Here is a 22,489-nt window from a genome sequence, read left to right on the forward strand (position 1 = left end):
CCTTTGTAAAGGTTGAAAGGAGTAATAAGTTTGCCGTCCTAGTTCGGAAAACGGAGCCTCTGCGTTGTGGTTTCGTAGATATAGGAGCAACTCAACCGGTTCTGCACAACATGATTGGTTGATGCCTTTATTTATGGTGCGAAAGGTCTCGGTCCCATTCCAAAAAAGAATTAAGTCGCTTTTTCGCCGCGTAATATTCACGTTCTGTTGTTAAAAGTATGTCTATCAGCTGCAAGCCCCCAGGAAGAGCGCCGGTCGTTGATCCCAACTTTCATAGTGGCCAAACGGCGGTACTGCAACTTCCGAGTCCGTCATGTGATGCCAGTGGGCCCAAAAATACTTTTTCCCATAGACTTATATTGGAAAGAGACATCTGTAACACAGAGGATAATAAAGCGAAATCCATAGTTATTACCCTTCCTCCGTTCATGTGAATGAGACCCAGACCGAAGGCTGGAGCGCAAGCCGTGATGACGGCGTGACGTTGGGACCCTGTACCCGAGTCATGTGACCAAGAGGACGCTACTGTGCATGTTCCATGTGCCCAATGAACGCGAAAGGTCCGGGTACTTTTCCAGACGGAAGTCGAGCTATTTTGGCTTCCTGCGCCACTGAGCAACTTTCATAGGAATGAACGGACCCCCGCCTCCAACGCTGTATCCAGTTCTCTTAATACATCCTGAAGTCGGGTACACTTGTGGATAGACTTCAAACATTTAATTTACAGCGGCATCACCCAAATGTGTCGACAAGCGGAGGGAAACAAAAACAGACTGAACGCCGAGTCTTTCTCTCCACAGCATTCAGACAGCCTCCCATGGCAGATCTGGACTGTGCCAAAGTAAAAACTACCGCTATAAGAGTGTTTATCTCTGCGTGTATATGATCACACAGAATAGAATAGAATATGCATTTAGTCTGTTGTGCCTGCCCTGCTGTTCAGGAATCACGTTTCTGTAATTACAGATTTTAACCATCACTCCTCCGTGAACTGCCTCCGTGGTGGAGATCTGAGAGCATTTTCTAATTAAGTATCTAGTTATCATTATGGATTCCATATGTTTGATCTAGTCACACTGATATAGGCTAATCAAAATAACATTCATTCAGTAAGAAAGCTAAATTATTACACAATGATAGGCTTATTAGGCCTATATATATATATATATTTATATATATATATATATATATATATATTTATTTTTACAGCCCCCACAGTGTCTGCTTGGAAAAATTCTGGCCCACAAATGTAGTTGCGGACCTCTGCTCTACAGCCACAGAAAACAATAAACAACTCTTTTCACAGGCTGAGTGGTACTCCTTGTGACGCGTAAATGGAAATTCATTTGTAAAATCAGTAGAGTGCCCCTTTAACCATTACCATCTAAGAGCAGCCTTGTTTCTCTAAATACCATGTTTGTCTACACTGATGTAATTAAATGTTAATTAGCTGCAAAGTTAATTGCAGATGTTTGGCACCGCTCCTATACACAAACAAACACAGGGACACGTGCACACGTTTAACAATCAATAATTACTCCTTATGCTCACTTCCCTGGTGGTATGGAGTTTTTAACAGGGACTACTGGGTATTACCTCTCCTCACTTGCTTCCAGTACACGCTTGAGTCTATTTTAAAATTCTCTTACTTATATGTAAATCACTGAACGGCCTTCGTCCGCAATGTGTGTTCAATATGCTCAAAAGCTACAAATCACACAGACCTCTTGAGTCATCTGGCGCTGGTCTATACTGAGGGTCAAATGAAGCTACCTTTGGCTTTTCTGCTCCTAGTTGCTCAAATAACCTCACTGAGATTTACTCTGAGTGCTTCTTTCAAAAGCAGCTTCGACATATTTATCTTTTTCTGTAGCCTTTCAATACGTAGTATTGTATCTTAGCCACTGAATAGTTTGTGTGGGTTGTCAGATTCAAGTTCAGATTCTTGCTTGTCTGCTTGTGAATGGTTCTTTATTTCCTTTGTCCTTTATATTTTGCATTTAAACCACACTAAGTATGAAAATGTGTTTCATGATTCAAGTTTGTCTTGCCTTGCTCTAAATCTACTGTTGGTACCGGGAGCTATCTGGCTAGCTAGCAGCTGCTGAGCCCTCGTAGAGGTTAGGTGATTGTGATTGACTGTAGGATGAATGCTTGGTTACTATTCTTATTCTTATTAATGACTTCAGCACCATTTCATTTTTCTTTGAAAATAATTCATTTAAACATGTCGAGCATTTAAATGTAACCTCCATCCAGAGTTTAAAAGTAATTCAACTCTTCAACATTTCTTTTATCAAAATCAATACATGTTAAAAATTAAATATGCACATATCTAATAATTAAACAAAAGTATTCAGAAATTAAACACTGTCATTGAGGGTTTGACAGATGTACTGTACATTGAGCACACATTCAACCGGGGCAATTAAAAGAGGCACATGGTACTTCTCTGTGCCAGCTGTCAGCTGCATTTTCTACCATGACAGATAATTTACATTCAAATAGTTTTTCTATTCAAGTGCAAAAGCTCAACCAAAAGTATCATCTGAGTAGAAATTCAAATAGAATGAACATTTAGGAACCAAAGCAACCATTACAAAGGCTCTGATTTTCTATCTACTATGTGCAGTCTTTCCCCTACATGCAAGCAGCAGCAGCGGAGAGGAGAGGAGAGGAGAGGAGAGGGGAGGAAAGGGAGAAAGCGGAGAGGACTCTTTCTTATCTTTTTAGAAACTAACGTTACGTTTTTTGCGCTACGTACGCTTCATATAAAGTAGAGTAAAAGATTTAAACAAGAAACTTTGCGCTTACCTGATAATGTCAGCACAATGATTATAACAACAAGCACCAGGTAGATGTCATCAATGAAGCAAGCAATGCTGACTTCAAAACTCTCAGTTAGTAGGCAGCACGGACTTGTGTCATTAAGGCAGCACAATTCCTCTGTCACACACTTTCCCCACTCAAATGTGTCATGGAAGTCCACGAGTGCTGTTTTTACGACTTGTGTGGACGGTGCACACACGCCTAAGTGACTTCAGAGAGATTCTTCAACCATTTATCCTTTATGCTATACTTTTAATGTTAGCCGTTATGACTTTTTTGCTTGACTTTTTAGAAAATATGCAATCGGGGAAATCGGCATTAATGCTTTCTAGTCACCGATCCCTGATGATGCTACATTGTGAACAATAAATCTGTGTTAAAAACTGGCAGAAATTGGCAAGAGGAGAGATAGTAACGTTGGCAGCACCAGAACAGCTAGTGTACGGAGGTTCCATTGAGTTACATTATGATGCGTTCAGGAAATTCTAACATTATCATGATGTGTTAAAACATTATGTTGTTAAATGTAGTTTTTGGTGAAAAATTTGAATAAATCCAGTTGTTTGAAGATGTTTTAACAGTAATATAAAATAGATAATAGAGAGGGAATTATGACCTGTTTAACTTCCTTACACTAGCTCTAAGCAGCTTATAATACCTCTCCTCTCCTCATCCCTCTGTGTGTGTAGACGTACCTCAAAGTACAAAGATAGTAGGTATTCAACGTATTCCACATGCACCGATTGTTTTCTTCTTCCTGGAGGCGGGCCTTATGCGCAAGGGCCACCATGATGCCCAAAACCTGTCAATCTCTAAGACAATTTTGAGAGATTCCCTAAGAGATATCAACGTTACATATTATTTAGATACGATTCCCTTTAAGAAACGTCATAAATGTAAGTTATTTTATCATTGAAAATGTCATTACATTTAAATAAACTAACAAAGTTTGATAATACAACACTGTGGTGATGCAAGTTTATTTATTATGTTCAATAAAAGTGTATTTTTCTAAATGTTGAAACTCCGCCACACAGACATTTCCCTGCTGATTACTGTGCACAAAAGTACTGTAGCTATGTAGCCTACTTAGGCCTCAAGAGCTCTTCTGGTGCCGGCAGACATAGAAACCCACCGCTGCTACAGCTCCATAGGGGAAACACAGATGTGTGCACATACACACTGTTGTGTGCATGTTTTCACAATAATGACTGTCCTATTGAGAGACATAAAATAACTCTGATTACATGTCTTTATGTCTCACTGTAATTTTGCCCTCTATATAACGGCAACTATCAGGAGTGTTTATGAGATATCAACATGTGGTTGCAGTTTAAACACATTGAAGACTGTTTTAATGGTTATAAGACAGACTCTGAGCACTGCTCAGGCCTGGAGTTCATAAAGTGATGCTAGGGAGGATACATTTGTGGAATAATTATCTTTTCAAATACCACTAAGATGAAATAGAAATTGTAGCCACATTCCTGTCTATATATCTTCTGGCCATATCTGAGAACGCAACAGTGGGAAGCCTTTGTTGCAGTCGCCTCAAAAAGATAGAAACAAGGGAGCCAAGTCTTTGATGCTGTCAATCTCTTGAGTCAAAGACCATAGGAATACTATTTCTGTTTGGATTTTCACTTTAGGAAACTTGACCTGAGCCACAATGAATTGTCTAGAAATAGAATTCCAACATCTCAGCAGCATGAAAAATGAATGAAGCCATCTCCACGAAAAGTTCCAAAGGACCTTCTCGCCATTCTGTCTAATGTTTTCTCTTTGCCTTTTTCTGTGTTGTCCCTTCTAACCATACTTGGGGTGTGTGCATGTGTCAGAATTTAGAAAAAAGATTAAGGATGTCTGCAGATGTGCCTCTAATTCTGACTGACTTCTGCATCAGTGTAACTGTCAGCATGCGACTGTTTGTTGGTGTGTGTTTACAACAGTTAACATTTGGATTTATGTTAGCCGAGGGGCCTCATAGGCCATAAACCTAAAAGAGAGAGATGTGACATTACTGGAAGTGTGCAACCATGCAAGCGAGTCCATGTGTCCTTTATCTAATGTGCTTACAAGGATGTCAGGAAAGTGTTGGATATCCCCCAAAATGACCCTTGAATCACAGAGTAAACACAGGACTTACCGAGGCTGAACTCCACCTGAGGCAGCCTGGGTGTTAGAATAACACCTGAGAGACAGAGAGAGAAAGAAAGATCATTAGTGCATTGGAAGAAACAAAGAAATAACACACATTGAAATTGAATCAGAACTGTTGCAGTTTGACTTCACTACAGTTTAAGACGTGTGGGTCTACCACTAATGATAATAGATTAACCTGACTTTTATGATTAATCATTTAATCTTTTAGTCGACAGAATGTCAGAAAATAGTGATTAAATAGTCATCACACTTTCCCAGAACTCAAGCTGTCATCTTCAAATAACCAGTATGACAAGTCCAAAACCCAAAGACATTCGACAGAGAACTAAAAAAGCAGCAAACCCTCATATTTTGCCAGCAGTTATCTGAATGTTTAGAATGTTTTCCGTCCTTCTCATCAAAATTGTTGCCAATTATTTTTCTAACAATTGACTTTTTGATTAATCCACTAATTGTTTCAGCACTGAAAGTGTGACACACATCACCTAAAGACACAGAATAGAGTGCTACGGGAATGAGTCCTAAATCCCGGAAATTAATTAGCATTTCTGCACTTCCGGTTCCTTCGTCTGGAAATCAATGTTTATTACCTCCGCCAAGGCCAAAGGCTTAGGAAGGAGGTTATGTTTTCACCGGCGTTGGTTTGTTGGTTTGTTGGTTTGTTTGTCTGTTAGCAGGATTACTCCAAAAGTCCGCAATGGATTTGAATGACATTTTTTGGAGGGGTGGGGTGTGGCACAATGAACAATCCCTTTAACTTCCCGATTTTGGTGGCGATCCAGATCATGATCCAGAATTTTTTTTTTCTATTTTTTTTTTTAGATGCCTGAAATAAGGTCTGTGGCTAACACAAACTGAAGAGATTTTAACGTTTGGTTCTACACTATAAAATATGTCCTGAATTTTAAAGCTTTTACTTGTCTTAAAAACGGTGGTTGCTAACAAGTGTCTAAATGAGACTACAAAAAGTCATCACGCTGAACACCAGTCCGCCTGTAGCTTAGTAGTGATGACGTAAAGTCATGCGACCGTGGTGTAGTTCGTTTATAGCCTAACGTTATCTTTTTACTTCTGCCGATTGCATTCACACTTCAAAAATCATAAAAGGTGGTGTTCATTGTGAAGATTATCTTGCTGAACAAAACATGTAAGTATCATAAACTTTAGTTTGCCACAGAGCTTATTTTCAGTGCAATCCAATGAAAAAAATCCCATTGGCTTTCTGTTGAGGGAACCAGGGCGATGCTAACTTTCTGGTTGGCCTACAAAAATATGTCATCCCTGCACTCCCACTCTATAAAGTAGACAAAGGGGTTGGAATCGGATCCTCTTTCACCAATGTAACACCACTGTGGAGGCAGAAACTCTTTTAATCAGCACAAAACCAAATCTTTACAGATGGTATTCTAACACGCCGGGAGCATGACAGGATCCCCAAATGCCATAGTGATAGGTGTAACAGTTCATGTTAGATTATGCAAACACACTGCTTTCTCTTGTTAGTGTCAGAACAAGAGAATCTAGGTATCCATTGTCCTGGAGGGCTTATGCCATAATGATGAGTAGAGGACTGACTGCTTGTATCATCCGTCACCAACGCCGTCTCTCATTCATCAGTCCGACACGCAACCATTAAAACACCAAACAGATGAAACACCTGCATGATGGTGCAACACGTAGAGGGGCCCTAAACCACTAAATGCCGCTCTGCTCTTCCTGGGGTGCTTGGACACAATTGGCCTCTCTAAGGCTCATCAACCCCACTAATGGGCCATGGATACTCGATGCTTACTGATGTATGGGAGCCACACGACTTTAGGTAATAGTCATTTTATATAATGAGGATCCTTCACTAAAAATGATTTACTTGTGTTTTATAATTACTTCAGTTACCACGCTTTCTTGGCAGCTTTTATGTCGAGTCGGGTCAATTTCTTTGTAAAGCCTTTCATCACACTTCAAGGTCTTTGCAGGGAACAAGTCTACTTCGATCCGACTAAACAACAGTCACACAACAAAATGATGCAATATAAAGGTAAGAAACGGTGCAAGACAAGATTTCATGTTGGAAAGACATAGAACCTGCCTTTCCTAAAATAACACCACCAACCACCTGCCCTCGTAAACTTTCTGTTATTCCGTCAAAACAATCCACCAAAATCTACTTCTGAAAACGTTTTAAATGAGAAATAGGCTATGCCACTGCTGAATTTCATTTCATTTTAGAACTAAATCGCCTAGTTTCACAGCTTCGTCCAAGTATCGTGAGCCAGACGTGTCCTTCTGGACAGGCTCATTTGCATAAAGTTGATATTTTTCAACTTTATGCAAATACGGACCCTCTCCAACTCGCTGCAACACTCCCACCATGGATCCGGCAACTGCTTCTCCTGCTTTCTATAGGAAATGAATGGAAAGCGTTGAGACGCCCTCCGTCACTGGATCTGGTGGAAATGCGCCGATAGAAGAGCACTCTCGCAAGTTAGTGGCGGCGGCGTCACAAACTTTCTCATTTTACAGCTAAACCGTGCATTACAAGATGATTCTGAAAACGTTTAAGGCGAGAAATAGAAACATTTAAGGCGAGAAATAGGCATTAACGTAACATAATATTGATTCATATTTGATCAGCGCTGCCTAGTTTGACCGTTTGGTCGGAGTTTGCGAGTGCTTGACAGCCGGCTCTCATAGACAGCAGATGGACAGCAGACCTAAGATCAGCTCTTACTGCTTGTTTTCCTCCGGTCTGTGAAATCTTGCAGATGTCGTTAGGAGCACCGGAGGACACAGAGGCACATGATTTTTTTCAGGTTACCCGTTTCTTGTCCTACTGTCACGATATAGCGACCGTTATGTAAAAATAACTTTTTTTTATCATATTTGCTCCAATCTCGCCTACTACAGCTTTAATACCAATACAGTCTTTAATTCTTTTACATGCACTCTTTGTTATGTTTAATTTAAATTCATTCAAAACAAACAATGAAACAAGGATTGCTAATTAATGACAAGCATACTAAATTATGGGAATCATTAGCATTACTCCGTGTCCTCTTGAGAGTCGCTTGTCTGCTGAGGCTGAGAAAGCCCAACGCACGGCAACTTAATAAAAAACACAAGCAACTTGCAGTGCATATCTAAATTTGGCGAATGTGTTGACAAAATTGTAAATAAAATCTCAATTTGTCAGTGTCAGTGAATGTAGCTCGTCAGCTGCTGTCAGGAGAGGCACCATTTGAATAAACAGGCTTATGCAAACTTAGCGCAATATCTGTTAAGCATACAAGTAAAGTAACTGTCTAATTAATTAAGTGCACACATAGTTGAAATACGTGGGCAAGTTAACACACACACACACACACACAGGCAAATTATGTATGTAAATATACTTTCTGTGTCGCTATCTGGTAATGTGAAAACATTACTCTCATCGTCATCCCATTCCTTCGGGGGTCATGTCCTCTCATGTTACCACCACTACGGCTTCCTTGTGAGTGTTGATGAAACTTTAATAAGCCTGGATGACATGTCGTGTGGTGGCAACAGAGAGCCCTTTAGCTATAGGTGGGCTGAGACGGTGCCAGCTGTTGGGTCTTGTCTCTGGTGCCATCATAAGGGACTGTCACTTGAACAGCCCAGCTACTATGGAGGACTCCATCTGTGCTAGACACCAACTTATCTAGAGCGGTAGAAAGCGGTAGAAAATATCTGTCACTGCAGAACTAATTGAATACAGATAAGAAGTAAAGCCGAGTCTGAGTGTGATATGGGTTGGGGATACTGATCATGAGACATAGCCGACACACATGGCAAGGCAACTAGATATGCTTGATAGTGAAGCAGGAGGAGGATTGGAGTTAAAAGACGTCTGAATTTCAGAGCACAGCTTGTGAAGTATGCTTTGATGCTTTGATTATAAGACAGGCAACACAGGTTAGGTTGCATCCTTGAGAACGAATACATGACATTTAATAGCGTAGCTTTGGAAAATGGTGTTCACATGTTCACAGCGACTCAATATCCAACAGTTATTAAAATCAACTTATGCGAGTACAACCGGAGGACGGAACACCTGTTATGTACAGTGTGACACCGTTCTTGTCTTTGAGCGCCGAACACACAGCATGTCATTAACCTCCTGTGTGAGAATCAGGCTGACCAAAACAAACACGCAACGTCTAATTACAATAATTACCCATCGCACGGGGGAAAGGTCAACCACCTGTACTGTCCATCTCAATCACATCTCCTTTAGCACATGAAGCTCACAGGTGATCCCGCTCCAATGTGTAGATAAGTATGTGGAGAAAAGTGGAACAGGTGTGGTATTTAAAATCGATATCCGCTGGCATTATGAATATGGTAATGAGCTCAGCAAGGCGGCAGGCAGGCAGGCAGGCAGGCAGGCAGGCAGGCAGGCAGGCAGGCAGGCAGGCAGGCGGCACATGCAGATGTAACTCCCAGAGGGGCCCAAAGCAAATGAGGTGTGCCCGCCCGCTATACTGCAGTTTCATCTGGCTCTAGAAATAACAGCACAGCCCCACTGTACCTTCAATCTATCACCCCCGTCTGCGGGTGGTATCAGTGGGGGGAAAAGGCACGCTGAAGGGAGAGGAGAGGGTCATTTATTAGGATGTGAGCATTTCTCTGAGATGACAAAGTTAATTAATGTCCAGGAACTTAAATTGTCCGTCTTGCAGATGCTCATTTAACCCTCTTCCCTTCTCATTGCCCTGCTTCCTCACCCACTGCACAGTGCGATAACCACTCGCTAGTTTCCAGCAGATACTCTGAAAAGGAGGACTGGAGGTAAGAAATGTGGGGGAGTGAGTGCGCACACATGGGATTTCTCTTTATTCCTTACTCCACAAAAAATAATTGTGGAAAAGCTCCAGAATACTGCCTGTCGCTGCTCCGGTCCACATCATGTGCTTCCAAGCTCAACTAAGAAAATCAAGCAATTTCCAAAAAGAGCTTTGATAAACCCCCTCGCAGTGGGTATAGCACACATTCTTAATCACTCCTGCTTATCCTCTTCATGAATAGATATTACATGTAAGGGCCTGTGCCTAAGAACAAATCCTGTTTATATTTTGAATATCATTTACTTTGGATTTTGAGATGATATTAATAATTCACTTATGTGGCTGGCTCACCATGGGATTTTATATTTCGGGGATATAACTGGCCGTCTCCCAATAAGCCATTCCACCACCGACTCTACATCACACGCACACTAATTGCAATCTTTCTAACTCCTTTAGTCTAATCTTACCCTCCTCCGTTCTTCTCTATTCTGTAGTTTAAATTGCCTAAACAACACCTGCACATCCTTTCTGATGATTCAGTCATCAGCCAGGCTAACATACCGCTAACACGATTGATGTTTGCACAAACAGGCATCCTATTAGGACAAGTGGTGCTGAATGGGAGAGTGAGTTATCGTCACATTACTGCCCTGGGAGATTGAGAGGGGACAGATGGTTTTGTTGCCAGCGTTTAATGAAGTGTTGTGAATCAGTTGGGTGTGCTGAGGAGGTCTTGACTGTTGCGTCGATGGGAGATGGAGTGTGGAGGGTTAACAAGGGCACGGAGTGAGACATTTTGCTTTGTGATGTCAAGCATTGTGCAATGAAAACGGCATCAGCTACGTTGCAGCTTTCATGAAAACTCACATGAAGAGTTGGGTCGATTTCCGTGCTGGTCCGCTATGAGCTTTTCCCGGTTTGATTTTATGCAAACCCGCATTTGTCTTTATGACACATTCTGGCAAGTTAAAAAACTTGGCAGAGGGGGATGCGAGGGGGCGCCCAGGTAGATCATTGGTTTGCATAGAACAGGAACGCCCAGTAGCTGCTGACTTTTATTTTTTTGTTCAATAACTTAATTGTCCTGTTTGTGTCAGTCAAATCAGTGGCTATGCATTCGGTTCTAAGTATGATTTTAACTAATTTTTTGTCAAATTCTTGAATCATTTTACCATTATTTGTGACTTCGATGAAACAAGTTAGGCAAACTAAGCTAACTAATTGCTTGGTGTTACATTAACAGGTAATTTGTACTAATTTGACCTTAACAAAGCTAGCTTCTAGCAAGCACGCTAATAAGTAATGATGCTGATAGCAAAACGTTAATTCTCTTTTTTTTTAAGCTACATAGCACGATTTTAAAGGAAGGAGCTGCCTCGGATACTGGTGACAAATCTTGGCTACGCTGAAATTCAAAATATCCAAATATGTGTGCTTGAACTGCCACGATGAACATCCACATGTCCTCACATAGCCTACACAAGATAACTATTGACCATGTTATAACATGAATAAAGCTCAACTTGGTTTACTGTTGTCTGCTGTAATTTTGTATTTGTCTTTACAATGAAATACGTACGGTATAACAGCTAGAACCAGCTGTGCATTGAGAAAGTAGAGAAGAAGAAAAAGTGTGCGTTCCTGTACCCCATGAGCCAATCAAAGCAGTGAGCGTTCCTGTCATGCTCTACAGGAACGATACCCACCGAGGTTGCAATCAGACCCATCTCATTTACTGCCGAGCCGAGGCCGGCGACATGAAGAGATCAAATTTCAGTAGAGGTGGGAGAGGGGAAGAGGCGCAGGTTCATGTGTTTTTTGGGGCGACGAAACAAGACGGGTTTCCATCAGCCAGTGTATTGCAAGCCCGTAGTGTTAGCAGGTGAGAGAGAAAGGGAGGGAACGAGCATGTGCGACGGTGTATGAAGTATGAAATTATCAGAAACGTGTGTGTACAGTTAAAGTTATTTGTGGGCAAATAAATGCTACAACTCCTCAAGACCCAACCCAAATTCATGCGTCTTGCTTGCCACCTGATTGAAGGGGGTTAGCCCTGAAGTTAGCGACAAATTTGGCTCAGGTACACTTAAGGTGGGCTGACCTTAAGGTGGACCATTACCTTTAGTGACAAGCCGCTCTTCCGAGTTTTGGCGGAGCGACTGCTGAGTCAAGTGCGACATCTAGTTGTAAAATTTGGTATACCAGTCCGGTGTTAGGCTTAATATTAAACCAGTTTGAACATTTTTACCCCAGCCCAACCCTATTCACATGGGCTTATGATAATTTTGTTATGAATAGTTAATATGTACCGTAAAATAACAATTCTACCCCTCGTGGTGGGGTGTTTGTAAAATGCCAATTCAGTCCTGCCTTAATAAGTACTGAGCAACACCTGGCTGTCAAGGAGGAGGAGATAAACTATTTCACCTTGCGACTGATAATGCGGGGTTGTCAACTTGTCTTTCGTGCCAAACACGGCAACTGTGTGCTTTGCTCTTCTCTTTTGTCTCCCAGGATGCTTGAGGAAAACAAGACAGAGGTACAGTGAGGTGTTTGTCATTACCGTTATACTCCCACACCTGTCAGATGTCATCTCCACAATGTGACTGTGTGATTTTAGAGTAGCGCATATCATGGGTTCGCAATCAGGTCATAACTGTAAGAGTATGAGCATGTGTGTAGCTGTGTGTGTGCATGTATGCTTATATCTGTGCATGTGTATATTTGTGTGAGGATGTACTGGTGTGTACACGTTTAGTTATTTCCTTATGTGTGTGTGTGTGTGTGTGTGTGTATGTGTATGTGTTGGCATGTCTGTAATTGTGCATGTAAGCTGGTTCAGCGCGTATCTGTGTGGTTCGAGGCAAAGGAGACAAGGCATCATGAATTGCGCTTTCATTCCTCTTTGTACGCCTCCATTTACTTATCCCCATGGGGAAGATGATGGTGTTGAGCTTGCATGCCAATGCAAATGCTCAGCGACGCTGCATGCAGTGTCTGTCCTTTTGGTAAGCAAAGGTATTAAACTTGGAGAGCAGGCTTTGTGGCATCACTGATATGGCTAATCTCTTTAGCATTCTCCTGTTGTGATGGGCACTGAGACATCTAGTTTGCCTCTGCCAGCGCTCATTAGTGACAACACATTCAGCCTGGATGGAACATGACTGCAGTAAAAAAAAAAAAAGCACACGCACATGCACACGCAGGCGTACACAACATGCATGCACACATAGGAACACATGTACAAACAGAATATGTAGACATGCCAACAAACTTCACACTCTGCAGAGCCACTAAATCAAACTCCACGTTGCCCATAATTAGGTAAAGCAGGCTCCTCTGGCATAATTGACCACATTCTGAGACAAACAATTTGTGATGTTAATTCAACCACACTGCAAGAACCCAACACTTAATTGGAAACCTGTAGAAAGGCAGCCACTAAGTTTTAAAATCAATTTCTCTTGAATAATGTGTGGAGACACGTAACTATTAAGTTCTCAACATGACATTGCTCCAGATAAGCATTCGTAATCCAGTATCAGCTGGCTGATAAGACAGAGTGTGCTCATTTTGTTTTCAAAAAAATTCTAACAATTATCATGACTCACCTGGAAACAGGTTATGTTAATGGCATGTATAATTAATGTTCTTTTGTGATAATTGCAACAATGTGACCCTGAGGCATGAGTTATCCAACACAATGACGCTGCACTGAATTCAGTCATTCAGTGATTATTGATCATCGTGCTGTTTCTCTCTCTCTCTCGCTCTCTCTGTCTCACTCTCCCCAACACACACACACACACACACACACACACACACACACACACACACACACACACACACTCTCTTTCTGTATGTGTGTTTGAGAGCGAGATAACCACTGCAAACACAAATAGAGGGAAAATATGCGGAAACTAGACATCATTGGGACATAGAAACAGTGGGATACTGTACAGCAGACAAGGTGTTTGAGAGTTTAACTGGATGAGGAAGGACAGAGGAGAGAGCTAGAGGAGACAGATTGAGAGACAGACAGACAACACAGTGCAGTCAGCTCACCGGCAGCGGTCAGTCCTTCAGGGTTGGCACTCAGCTCCTTCATGTCAACCATGCAGTGTCCCAGTTGTTGGGTGCCGTCCTCCATCTGTCCGGCTTGCCCCTCACTTCTCCCTCTTCTACCTCCTCTCCCACCTCCTCCACGAAACACCACAGTCCAGTCCAGTTCCCCGGCTCACGCACAGCCTGCCAAGCGGAAAAGCTGTCACAAAGATAGCGATCCGCTCGCCTCGCTTTCTTGCTGCCTCACAGCACGCTCCCTGGCAGCATTAAAGATGCCTTTTGGAAACTAATACGGAAGAGAGGGACCAGCGAGGGACCTGGAGCAGCGGCGGGAGGGAGGGAGGGAGGGAGGGAGGGGGAGAGAGAGAGAGCAGGAGGAGAGAGATGGGAAGGGAGGAGTGATGAGGGAGTGCGACTCAGAATGAAAGAGAAAGCGGGACAGAATTGATGTTATGTGCGATACACGGCTCTATCCATCAATCTTTGGGCTGTCAGTAGGGAACCAAGACCAGACTGCACTGTGCAACACAGCCAGAAAGACACCGCTCTGCCGCTCTCCCCTTTCCTTCTCTCCTCTCACTGCGCAGCCAATGCTGCATCCAGACATGGCAGCAGGGGTCCCTCTGATTTCTGACATCCGTCTCCCTCCCCCTATCCAGCCTCCTCTCACCACTCCACCAACCCGTCCTTTCCTTTTTCTAGCTGCAAAACAATTAACAAGCATCTGACTGCTGAGCTCCATACGGTGAAGCCTTCATCGTGCAGCATGTGATTTTGGAAGTTACATATGGCAGAGAGGGAGAGGAGGGGGAAGAGTGGAGACAGAATTCACAGCGCAGTGACAGTTTTTAGTGCAGTGTAATGTAATTGCTGAGTATTACTCAAAAACTTCCCCACAGGGTTAAATCAACAGGTTAAACAGAGGATGTGACAGAGATAATAGATGTTTCTTGTGTTATTTAGACAAAAGTGCATCTGCGTCACAGTGCACATCTGGGCTGGACATCTGCAAATGTTTAGAAAATGAGGCAACAAAAGATCTTGCTTTAATCAGCGATTATATGTAATGAAGAGGAGAATAATGCAGCTCTAGTCTCTTCCTCTCTTATCCTCTATGTCTTTATTTGTTGCCCTCGCCGCCTCCCCACCCACTCATACTGTGAAGGTTATTGTTAGTTATTTGGCCACCAAGGCCATGATGCTACAGTAAGACTGTATCTAAAATCAATGTTAATTTATACCCTGCTGAATGGAGAGGGTGTTGTGGTCTGAGCTAAAGCTCAATAAAGACACAGAGGGTAGCTGCCTCCATCTCCTAAAGGAGTGTAATGGCAATTTTCATATCTGCAGTTTAACACTGTACCTTTAGATAATCTCAGGGCCTCACATGTTCAACTTCGTCACCATAGGACAGTGACCTGACATTTTAGTTCTCTGTAACTGCAAACAACAGATTGCTGAAATACTTGTTATGTCTTGTGATGCTCTGTTGTCTGCTGTGTGCTGACGCATTGATACACTTTCTATCCTTCTCTTCTTTTCTTCTTTGCACTTATCTTCATGTTATGCTTTAAATGTATAAATACTGACTACTCTTTGTATTCGGGGCTCACTTGCCACAGTCCACAACAGGTGGCTGTGCTCGTGAGTCCATCTGCAGTCCATCTGCAGGTGCTTTAGTTATTAATGTATGCCTTTTTATTAAATTCACTTAAAGACAAGTTGTTACGTTGGTTTGTGTCTTGTTTTAACAGAAAACTGCCACCACAGGAGCTAAAAACCTACAACATGTATTATTGCACATGTAGCATCACCCTGAAACGTAAACACGGAAATATCTGACGATAAACATGTAAACAAAGGTGTCTTTTAATTGTTAAAAATAGGGGTTAAATGCAGGTATTTTTATGCTACTTGCATATCTGTAATGGTTATCTTTTGATGAGTTTTCTGTGTATATGAGCTACAAAGAAACTTTGCACGAATCTTGACTGGATGTGACCAAATCAAATCCTCAACGAGAATACAAACAATTAATTTCAATGGGAGGGACATAAAATATTTTCTACATTGTAAAAGAAAACAAATAAATGTTCATACCATCTACATTTTCTGAGTTCATTGACAATAAAATGGCTAAATTTTTTGGATTCATTTTCTACCTTTTGGGCAGCTACTGGTCTCCAAGTACACATAAAAATTGACACAGACCTGAAAAAATCATGAAAGGCAACTGTAAAGTAGAAAAAGGTTAACGACGTGGTGTAAAGTGAACCATAGGGGTCTTAAAGAGGACCTGTTATGCTTTTGTGCCTTTTCCCTTTCCTTTAGTGTGTTATATAGTTTTTTGTGCATGTAAAAGGTCTGCAAAGTTACAAAGCCCAAAGTCCACGCCAAGGGGAGTTACTCTCCCCCACAGAAACACTGCTCCTGAGCTGCCTGAAATGCCTTGATTGAAGTCCCGCCTTTTCTTCCGTAACGTGGTGATGTCACCAAGTAACACATCTGCATAGTACCTGCCTAGCGGCTAGTTTGGCATGCACTCAAACAAAACAAGTTAGAGCGGAGCTGGAGCAGATTACGAAGAGTTTGGTCCGGTTCCAGCTGATGAATCAGAGCACACTGGGCAATTCGGCGGGCGGTAGCGGGGGTGGGGTGTAGCAGACATCGAGGTACTGTAGCACAGCCGGTATTAGAAAAATAAAGTGTTTTTTGAACATTAAAGCATGTCAACATGTTCTAGTAGAAAACCAAAATGCAAGTATGCACCTGAAAATAAATCCGTATACTATATGGATTTACGGACACAAAACTGAAGTGTGTGGAAACGAGGCATTAGTATTTATTTCTTTGTTATACAAGTGGATGAGCGTAAAGACATTTTTTCAGAAACAATATAATCAGTCTTTAAAAAGCAGTGCTGGTCAAGCCCTCAATGTAAGCCACATGGGCCAAAGAGCCACGTTGAGCTCATGTGCTTTCTTGAGGTGGCTGGTCTGGATTGGGGTTGGTGCCAAAAACCTAAATGAAGATAAATTGGTCCCTGCAGGAGCAATAAGACAGAAGATGAATCCACTTTGCACGAGGAGGTTTCTTCTTCACTTCCAACTACTCTCTCCATCCTTATCCCTTCATCTCTCCAGTGCCACATTCTCCTTGTTCTCCACCCCCTTTACTCCCTAAAACCATCAAGATGAATGTTGTCTTCTTCTGTTTTAATGAAAATGTGGTGGCACACATACACGGCAACGCAATAGTGTTCGCAGAAACACACACACAACCACGGCAGCGAGGCAAACAGGTCTGCGGAGTGATCCATTAACATTCTAATACGTTTCTTTTAAAGGCGACATGTGTTGTCTTATTAAAGCCTGACTGATAGAGGGGGCTGGAGAAAATCAATAGACAATGCACTACAGATGGAGAATAGTGCAAGTACACTGAGAGGAAAATAAACATGCCCTTTTTAGCTATTCGGCCCCAAAGCCTGCCGAATAGATCCTCACATTTACCCATTCCAATAGCACTTGAGGCCCATTAGAATTTGTGATACACTCCTTCACAGTATTAACTGAAGAGAGCCAATAGCTTGATTCACGGTTGAGTCTGGGGTGCCTCCACCAGGGTTACACTCAGCTGCAGTAAACGCTGCAGCGAGAGACATCCCATGGTGTTAATACACACTGTGGCCGAAAATGAGCACGGCAGAAAATTTGCTCGGGGCACTCTCTGGCCTCACTTAATGTCTTAAATCCCTGCACATTAAATTATACATATATGGATTCACATGTATTTGCAGTTTGTTTTGTTGTATTTTTAAAAATCTATCGTGCATTAATGTTTTATTTGTGGTTACAGAAAACAGCATGCCGAATGTGGCAACCACAAGAACAATAGCGACAACATCAAAGTATTCACCTTCTAGACAGCTACCCCTGCTGGGTGCCCTTTCTTTGAATTTAACTTGTTTGTGCCATAAATTTCTGAAACGGCAAAGAAAGAAGCCGCTGCATGACTCGAGTGACAGCGCAAGCAGAAACAATGAGCATTTGGTGTGCAAAAGAAGTGTTGACTGAAAGATCAAAGATATTGTTTAGTAAAGATTTTGGTTTTAAGGCAGATACAAATCAATGAATAAAACTAGCAGTGTCAACAGACAGTCTAATAAGAGGCTATGCAGTGCTTTGAGTTGTTTCTACTCGTAAATGCTTGCGAAATAATGAAACAATCCTGCTCTTGCAAATCTCTCACACACACACACACATTATAACACACATACATCTTATTGAAATTACAGTCTGTTTGGTAACCACTTTACTCATGGTCAATGGACTGCATTTACTGTACATGGCGCCTTTCTACCTTAACGGAAAAAGCTCTTGGGAGTAAATTGGGGTTCAATGTCTTGCTCTTGACACTTCCGACACATGGACACGGGGAGGCGGGGATCGAACCCCCAACCCTACGGCTAATAGACGACCCTACCTCTGAACCACAGTCGCCCATTGAACACAATGGGTTGAATCAAAGTGGACATGAATAGTATCCCATTGTGTCGATTACCGCTAATGAAATAAACTGGCAGACTGAACAACACTCAGAGAACAGGTCGAAATGTAAAATGGATCAAACAAAAGGAAAAGAGCATAGGGATATCTTTCTAAGTGACCATTTTGTAAGAATCAAAGTCCCGCTTTGTGCTACTATCCCGTAGGGGTGGTGGTGAAAAAAAAAACTGGCATCGTATGAAACCTAAGGAATAGATACCAACCATGTCTCGTTAGCTAAAATGCTCTGAAGTTACCGAAATTTTGGTGAGGAAAATATATATATATGTATATATATCTGTCAATCGATTCAATTATTTAATCACAATTAAATAATTGCACATTTTTGATCTGTTCAAAATGTACCTTAAAGGGACATTTGTCAAGTATTTAATACTCTTATCAACATGGAAAACAATTAACAACACAAAACAATGACAAATATTGTCCAGAAACCCTCACAGGTACTGCATTTAGCATACAAAATATGCTCAAATCATAACATGGCAAACTGCAGCCCAACAGGCAACAACAGCCGTCAGTGTGTCAGTGTGCTGACTTGACTATGACTTGCCCCAAACTGCATGTGATTATCATAAAGTGGGCATGTCTGTAAACGGGAGACTCGTAGGTACCCATAGAACCCATTTTCATTCACATATCTTGAGGTCAGAGGTCAAGGGACCCCTTTGAAAATGGCCATGACAGTCTTTCCTCGCCAACATTTTGCTTAAGTTTGGAGCATTATTTAGCCTCCTTCGCAACAAGTTAGTACGACATGATTGGTGCAAATGGATTCCTTTTCTAGTTCCATATGATGCCAGTATCTTCACTCTAGTATCTTCACCAAACCTTTATATACAGTATATATATGCATCTATATATATATATATTTCTGTGTTCCTGTCCATGCATTATCTGTATTCAGCTGTGGCCTGGTTTAATGGGACCAACAATCAATGTCTGTCAAGGTCCACATGAATCCTCTTCACATTAAAAATGAACTGACAACCCCACACCACTCCCTTTCAGGGAATGTGGAGAGATGAGGCTATTGATTTCTCATCACGTGTTGTCATGTCAGGTTACAACACCCTCTTTTTCTGTACCACTACTGACATCCCAGTTGTTGACTTCCAGTGTCTTGTAAAAAGGATTCACTCGCTTGCTTGCTAGGGGAAGGAACCCTTTTTATATTTGAGGGAGTAGAACTGATTCTGATACTAGAAATCCAGCGTCCTTCACACCGACCCACTGACCGAAAACTAATATGTGAGGAGCCTGCTAAAAATCTCTTTCGGAACAACTGCAATTTTAGGTACTCAAAGTCTGCATTCTTATGTGAACATTAATTGAGGTAAACGATCAAATTTTTTCAAGTGTGTCTTAAGCAATATTCAAAGGCCTAAATGATATGTACAGTACATTAACAGGGCTACTGGTTCATTGATCATTTCTCCTGTCCATACTGGCCATGTGCAACTCCAGAGTAAGTGATGGGAGACAAATTCACAGTCCTTGTTCTGTACTTAAACCCTTACAAAAATGCAGAAACCAGGATGAGGTTTTAGCCGTCTGAGTTAGCCAAATCAAATCAAGTGGATATCTGCCAAAGTTAGTCTTTTGAGTACAAAAATCCCTCTTTGTGTTTCCTGAGACAGTGTTTCCTTGCTGAGCTGCAGCAGAGAACACAAAGAGGGGCTTTTGTACTGAAATAACTTCAACTTTGGAGGATACACACTTGATTTGACTATCACACTGTGCTCCTTGCTGATTATTATCTTCAGCAGAACTTAAGAATGCATTTCTACACAGTACAAGGACAGTTGATGTTGTCGCCCTCCTTTTATATTGTTGCACTACAAAAAAAGATCTATTCACAGCCAATATCAATAGGGGAATGAATATAGCAATCAATAGTTCTTTCAATGTTCTGTACATGTGGGCATATGCTTATTGTTCACACGGATCTGATGTTTTCATCTGCTGCTATTTTTCGTCTCTCCAGTCAAGCAGAAGATTCAGTGGACGTTTAAGCCACATGCTTCATATACGTAAGGCTGTATTCGCTAATGCCGGGCACACACAACATGAGAATCAAGATGATACTGGGCCCGATTCCCCCCTCCCAACAATTGTCAGTAAAGCCCTGATTTTTTGATGGTTATAAAGATTATCTTTCCAGATATTCCTGTGGTGTGGTGTTAAGAGTGATTTTTACATCCCCCAATCGGCTGGAAAGTCCATCCTGGATGCACCAATTTCAAATCCTAAATATTAAACATGTTCAATATTTACAATAGGATATCCCGTTGTGTGGGGGGAACCCCGAGGACAGACGATGATGCAGTCAGGTGGGGAAGAACGATAGCCAATTGGCAACCAAGCGGCCGCTGCTAATGCATGAGCTAATGCAAAACGCGAAGCATAAAGTAGTAGTGACCTCAGAAATGGAGGACCAACTTGTTGATTTGTGGTAACAACACAAGTTGTAGAAGTTTGTGAAAATTGAAGTTGTAAATGTATTTAATACCCTCACAAAAACAATTCAATGTTCACGATTATGGTCTATGCTGTTTACCAAACTCTCACACTTTGGACTTACAGATTATCACTCAGTTAGCCTCAGATAATTGCTAATCACCAGTTGAGGTTTGATTACAAATATACTATCCTAAATGAGCCTTTAAAGCAGTGCTGCAAGAAAGGTTGTACGGTGGTACTTTTTCTTTACTTACAATAGTCTCTCTGACAAAGAAGAAAGAGAAGGACTCCAGCTATGCTAACGGTGGCTCTGACACAGTGGAAACGAAATGGCTTTGGGCACTCAATCTCCCCGGGAGGACCCAGCAATGGTGAAAGTACAGGAAAGATATGGATTAGCTGTTTCTACTATGTTTCTGAATTACTTGGCTGCCAGAGCCAGAGACACACACAATACGGTGCCAACATCCATGTATCAGTCTTACTAAAGCTGCAGAAGTATTTTCATTACCCAAGGCTGATTCTCTGGATATTTCTTTATCATCAGGATTGTTCCTCTTTAAGTAACATTATGTCTATCAAGAAAAGGTCAATAGTGATCTAACCCCACAACTCTCTGTAGAGCCAGGAGTTCTGTGTGCTTGAATTGCCTTGATTCCATCCTCTTTTTGACTTGTAGGACAAAAAACAGCAATCCATAAACACAGAAAGCAGACAAACAAACGTGAGATGTGTTGCCTGATCCTCTAATATAACCAGCAAAGTATTTGTAGCCCTAGATCACTTAAGACAACACTATCTGTGATGAGCCGAGATATCCAACTTTAAGAAAATATTCAATATTCACTGTAAATGTAATGGCTGTAGAGCTGAGACACTTACAAGCCAAGCCAGGCCTAGATTGAACGCAAACCGCATGTGAGATGCATAACATGCATAATCATGACTCCTCTTTGTTTCCCACTTCACATGTCTATCAAAGAGGGTGATAACACCGAGGACAGTCGACGACAACATTGCCCTTTACTCTGCAGGCTTCAGACACAGCATTAGCTTAGAATGAATTTCAAAAGAGTTCAGTGTTTTCTGTTATTAAGTTAAATGCCTTGCTTATTGTTGATGCAACTGAGCCAATTACTTGCTATGTAAGGTCAGGTTGAGAAATACCAGCACTGTCATCTACACATTCACATTTAGCTTAGATTTCAGCTTCAAGTCTTATAGCTGGATATAAGTAGCCATACACAGCCCTAAGAAGAAAATGTGTATTACAGAGTATACAAACCATGACTCAGGGGGATACTATACGCTATGAGCTTTTTTTATGGAACCCACACTGTAAATTAAACTACTACCAAACACCAAGCTTCCAAGCCAAACAGGGTAGCGATGCTTTTAATCAGATAAACAAGTCTACAGTCTTGCTAGCAGTCTCATGAGGCTGTAATGCTCTCCATAAAATAAAGTTGTTGATTGGATGAAAAAAACACGACCCAACTTAACTATTTTTTACATTATTACCAGTTGAGGCGCAAAAATGTGATGTTTGACCCACGCCACCATGTTATCCAAAAGGATTATCCTGTGTACAGA

At 41.6% G+C, this 22,489-nt stretch overlaps 1 protein-coding gene across 1 annotated transcript in view; it reads right to left on the bottom strand.

Annotated features, from left to right (window-relative positions):
* Nucleotides 1–22,489, bottom strand: part of inpp4b (inositol polyphosphate-4-phosphatase type II B) — a 288,174-nt gene that overhangs the window by 157,132 nt on the left and 108,553 nt on the right. Inside the window, exons 3-4 of the mRNA XM_074629389.1 lie at nt 13,866–14,182; nt 4,976–5,020 (exon numbers count right to left, since the gene is read on the bottom strand). Of these exons, the coding sequence (XP_074485490.1) occupies nt 4,976–5,020; nt 13,866–13,950 (130 nt within the window). The 5' untranslated portion in view covers nt 13,951–14,182. The remainder of the gene's footprint in view (nt 1–4,975; nt 5,021–13,865; nt 14,183–22,489) is intronic.

Source organism: Sebastes fasciatus, chromosome 3, assembly GCF_043250625.1.
Source record: "Sebastes fasciatus isolate fSebFas1 chromosome 3, fSebFas1.pri, whole genome shotgun sequence".
Taxonomy (NCBI): Eukaryota; Metazoa; Chordata; class Actinopteri; order Perciformes; family Sebastidae; genus Sebastes; species Sebastes fasciatus.